Source organism: Hyla sarda, chromosome 2 (assembly GCF_029499605.1).
Source record: "Hyla sarda isolate aHylSar1 chromosome 2, aHylSar1.hap1, whole genome shotgun sequence".
NCBI classification, from domain to species: Eukaryota; Metazoa; Chordata; class Amphibia; order Anura; family Hylidae; genus Hyla; species Hyla sarda.
This window is the reverse complement of record NC_079190.1, coordinates 6455760-6460818: the sequence shown is the minus strand read 5'-3', so window position 1 is coordinate 6460818 and position 5059 is coordinate 6455760. Positions and strand designations below refer to the sequence as shown.

Here is a 5059-nt window from a genome sequence, read left to right as displayed (position 1 = left end):
CCCAAAAATGTTTTATTTTGAATATCCATTTTCCTTACAAGCACAGAGCTTCAAAGTTAGAAAAATGCAAAATTTTCATTTTTTTCATAAAATTTTGGGATTTTTCACCAAGAAAGGATGCAAGTTACCATAAAATTTTACCACTAAGTTAAAGTAGAATATGTCACGAAAAAACAATCTCAGAATCAGAATGATAACTAAAAGCATTCCAGAGTTATTAATGTTTAAAGTGACAGTGGTCAGAATTGCAAAAAACGCTCTGGTCCTTAAGGTGTAAAATGGCCTGGTCCTTAAGGGGTTAATGGATTCTATCAAAGATGATAGCCTTCAAGATGGTAAAGGGGTGAATAGCATATGTCATAGGCTTCTGAGAGGGTCAAGTTAAAGGGGTACTCCAGTGGAAAACTTTTTTTTTTTTTAAATCAACTGGTGCCAGAAAGTTAAACAGATTTGCAAATTACTTCTATTAAAAAAAATCTTAATCCTTCCAGTACTTATTAGCTGCTGAATACTACAGAGGATATTCTTCTCTTTTTGAAACACAGTGCTCTCTGCTGACATCTCTGTCCATTTTTGGAACTATCCAGAGTAGGAGAAAATCCCCATAGCAAACGTATGCTGCTCTGGAAAGTTCCTAAAATGGACAGAGATGTCAGCATAGAGCACTGTGTTGTGCTCTGTGTTCCAAAAAGAAAAGAATTTCCTCTGTAGTATTCAGCAGCTAATAAGTACTGGAAGAATCAGAACGACAGCTCTCCTCCCCCTCTCTGCACCTGTGCACGGGCCTGGTCAGCAGCGTCCCTGACCGCGTGTGTGCACAAAGAAAGAAACGGTCCAGCACAGGTTTGCAGGTAAAAGCAGCTTTTCTTTATTGGGTCAAATCCGACAAGACAACATAGCCGACGCATTTCGGACCTACACTTGGTCCTTAGTCATGACATGACTAAGGACCAAGTGTAGGTCCGAAACGCGCCGGCTATGTTGTCTTGTCAGATTTGACCCAATAAAGAAGAAGCTGCTTTTACCTGCAAACCTGTGCTGGACCGTTTCTTTCTAAATAAGTACTGGAAGGTTTAAGATTTTTTTTTTTTATAGAAGTAATTTACAAATCTGTTTAACTTTCTGGCACCAGTTGATTTAAAATAAAATAAATAAAAGTACCCCTTTAAGAACACTACGTTATGCAGAGCCAAATAGAATACCTATAGAGGCTCTACTAGGTACATTACTATAGAGGGTACAGAGGTAGAAGCCACAGCCGGGCCAAGACACTTGGAGGACCGAGGGGACCACTGCCTAGTTAGAATACACCAGTATTGTAGATGGCACACGGTAGGTGGGGGAGCCCCTATTCCTTATTTTTTTGTTGTAGCCCAAGAAGTTTTGGGCCCTGATAAATCTCTGAATATGTGTCTTCTTTTTACAATAAGTTCACTGGTATAAATTTACCTTTGCGATTGTTTGTCGTGAATTAAACTGTTTGGATCGGTTATGTCTAGTCTGTATGGCCGCCTTCAAGTTTCCTGCATCCCTTTTATTTGGATTCATGTCCCCAAAAAGAGATATAGATAAACACTATGGAAGAGCATGGAACCATTAGCTCAACCATAGACTAGACAGGCAGGAGCAATGCAAGTGATGGCATCAGCATACACGAAACGTTATACGGTGCACTCACCCGGTCATTTCTTCAACGGCAGTCTCCGAACGCTGGCGCTTTCGGATAGGAGCGGGGAGACGGAAGATGGAACGGGGGAGTTCAGATGCTGGCTTAGCCAGCATCTGAACTCCCCCGTTCCATCTGCCGCCTCCCCGCTCCTATTTGAAGATGCCAGCATTCGGAGACGGCCGTTGAAGAAATGACCGAGTGAGTGCACCGTATAACGTTTCTTGTATGCTGATGCTATGGTTGAGCTAATGGCTCCATGCTCTGCCCAGTGCACATGATAGGGCAGTCTATAGACCAGTGACCGAAAATTGGGTTAGGTAAATATCTTTTTTCCAGGAGCATAGAATGGGGCACTAAAACTGTATTAGGGCATTATCCCTGGGTAGGTGAAGAAAGGGGGCACAATTACTGTAATTAGGGGACCAAAGGAGTAGTGTTACTTTGTGGAGACAGTAATGGGGAATTATTGTGTTGAAGGCACTAACTGAGCACTATTACTCTGTGGGGTGCAATGAGTAAAATTATTACAGTGTAGGGCATAAATAGGGCACCATGATTGCATGGGTCTTTATTTTTTATTTTGGGTACTATCTGGAAGTTTTGTTGAGAGTTAAAGATGTACTCCGCCCCTAGACATCTTATGCCCTATCGAAAGGATAGGGGATAAGATGTCAGATCGCGGGGGTCCCGCCGCTGGGGACCCCTGGGATCTCGGCTGAAGGACCCACTTGTTGCGGCTTCCGGAAACGCTGGAGGCTTCGTCTCCCGGCCTCGCTGACATGAGATTGTGACGTCACGACTACGCCCACCGTGTGACGTCACGCCCCGCCCCTCAATGCAAGTCTATGGGAGGGGGCGTGACAGCCATCACGCCCCCTCCCATAGACTTGCATTGAGGGGGCAGGGCATGACGTCACACGGGGGCAGAGTCGGGACGTCACGATCTCACGTCACCGTAGTCAGGAGACGTTAGGATGAGAGCCTCCAGCGCTGCCGGAAGCCACAACATGTGGGTCCTACAGCCGAGATCCCGTGGGTCCCCAGCGGCTCAACACCCTGCGATCTGACATCTTATCCCCTATGCTTTCGATAGGGGATAAGATGTCTAGGGGCGGAGTGCCCCTTTAACTAGAGTTATGAGGGCATCAAAGGTATCACCAGGCACCAGAGGATACTGTTAAATGGGCAACAGAACTCCTCTCAAGAAAAGAAGACTCAGATTGGTTCTCCCCAATAACCAGCGGCCACATCTATTACTCATCGTGAAGTAGGAGAAGTTATGACGATATGGAGCTCTGCCCTGTAGGATACTTTGTACTAGGAACTGTGTCTACTTAGTGATAGCCGAAAAGACATAGGTTCAGTGGGTTACATACTCTTTGTCTGGGTGTCGACAGTGTTTGGAAGCATATGAGATACCTATCAAATAATGCAACGGTCTATACCAGGAACGTCTTAAAAAATGATACAATTGTCAATAGTCAATGAACCATTTTTATTCTTGTCTGCCTAACCCTCATGTATATATTTCCTCCAGAACTTCTCCAGCGAGAAGGTCCAAGGTTGCTCTATGGCCAATCGCTCTGGTGATTTTTTCTTTGAGCTCACCGGTTTTCCGGGAATTCCTCCGCAGTTTGACATTCTAGTTTCCTTCATGATGTTCATTTTGTATATGGCAACCTTGTTCTCGAATGGATCTGTAATGGTCTTGATCACCATGAAAGAGAAACTGCACGAGCCTCTGTATATAATGATCGCCAACCTGGCTTTCTCCAACCTCTTCTATGACACCGTGACCTTACCAAAATTTATCGCCAAGTACTGGATCGACGGTGGAAGGATATCTCTCCTTGCATGCATCATTCAGGTGTATTTCGTCCACATGTTGCCTGGAATAGATGCCTTTATACTCATGTTGATGGCTTTTGATCGCTACGTTGCTATTTGCAAACCATTGAGGTACTCGTCCATCGTCACCCACAGAGTCTCTCTGGCCGCCTGCGGGATGATGTGGCTTATCATTGCCCTGTGTGCACTCATGAACCTGCTCATTTTAAAGCATTCTTTCTGTGGTCCAAATAAGATTGTTAGCTTCTTCTGCAACAGCTCAACCCTAATACTTTTGGCCTGTGATGAAAATAATTCCACTCGGGCAACCCTTTTGACCACTGGTTTGGTTCTTCTTTTCTTGCCTTTGACTTTCATCATATTGTCCTATGCCATCATCCTGTCGATCATCACACTAAACCATTCTAAGGGTTGGAGGAAGGCTCTGTCTACTTGTACAACACACTGGATTGTCATGGCCTTGTTCTATGTCCCTCGGGTATTTGTGTATATAGCCAATTACGCCAGACTGATCCTTTCTCCAGATCTCAGTGTCTTCCTTATCTTTCTGTACTCGTATTTGCCACATTTAGCCAACCCTCTAATATACTGTCTGAGGACTGAGGAGATCAAAAGGACAATCAACAACATATTTAAAAGTAAATTAGGAACTTAGGGACTTCTGGCCCATTGTTCTGCCATAATCTTTCATTTATTTGGATTTTGTATGTTTGTCACTGGTTATATAGTATCCAGACTACAGATGTCTGCTGGAACAAGGAACACTTATTTTTGTAAAAATAAAAGAAACATCTCCATGGTGCAGCATTGGCATTCCTTTTATTGCAGTTCTTTCCATTTTAGGCTAGGTTCACATTCTGTTCTGGGTCCATCCTGCTCTTTTTGTCGGTGCCGAATGGATCCAAAACGGGTAGAAGCGAACCTGACACCACTGGGAGAAAAAAGAAGTTAGACGTGCATTTTTTTTCTCCACTTAAAGGGGTACTCCACCCCTAGACATCTTATCCCCTATCCAAAGGATAGGGGATAAGATGTCTGATCGCTGGGGTCCCACCGCTGGGGACCCCCGCAATATAGAATGCGGCACCCACCTGTTTCTTGTCCGGAAGCAATGGAGGATCTGGGTCGCGACCACAGGAACAGAAGTCTGTGACGCCATGACTCCGCCCCGTGTGACGTCACGCCCCGTCCCCTCAATGCAAGTCTATGTGAGGGGGCAGGACAGCCGTCCACAGCCTAATCCTAACCTGTGGACAACAGTAAGAGATCCAACACAGAACTACAGAACTTCCTGGCCCACAAACAGGTAAGTAAAAAAGACACATGCTACACAAACATATAATACATGTCAATTGCAAAAAACATGAACATTAAAAGAAGATGCAATATAGCCAAAAATCTAAACCACCGGAGTACCCTTTTAAGTCCTACAGCTTTAAAGTCCATCTCTTTAGCATCACTATAAAATTTTGCAATCCAAAATTCTGCCGTGAATAATTGCTTAAAGTATACCTGTCACTTCCAAAAAAAATTGAAATAGAA

The 5059-nt window shown here is 44.2% G+C and overlaps 1 protein-coding gene across 1 annotated transcript; it reads left to right on the top strand.

The window, feature by feature from the left end:
* The first annotated feature begins 3239 nt into the window (after positions 1 to 3239).
* Positions 3240 to 4428, top strand: LOC130358195 (olfactory receptor 6P1-like). The gene has a single exon (XM_056561069.1). The coding sequence runs from the start codon at positions 3240 to 3242 to the stop codon at positions 4170 to 4172; it is 933 nt and encodes a 310-aa protein (XP_056417044.1). The 3' UTR covers positions 4173 to 4428.
* Positions 4429 to 5059: the final 631 nt, after the last annotated feature.

Excerpts from the sequence above, each read along its gene's own strand:
- LOC130358195 (XM_056561069.1), top strand. The coding sequence starts at position 3,240 with ATGGCCAATCGCTCTGGTGATTTTTTCTTTGAGCTCACCGGTTTTCCG.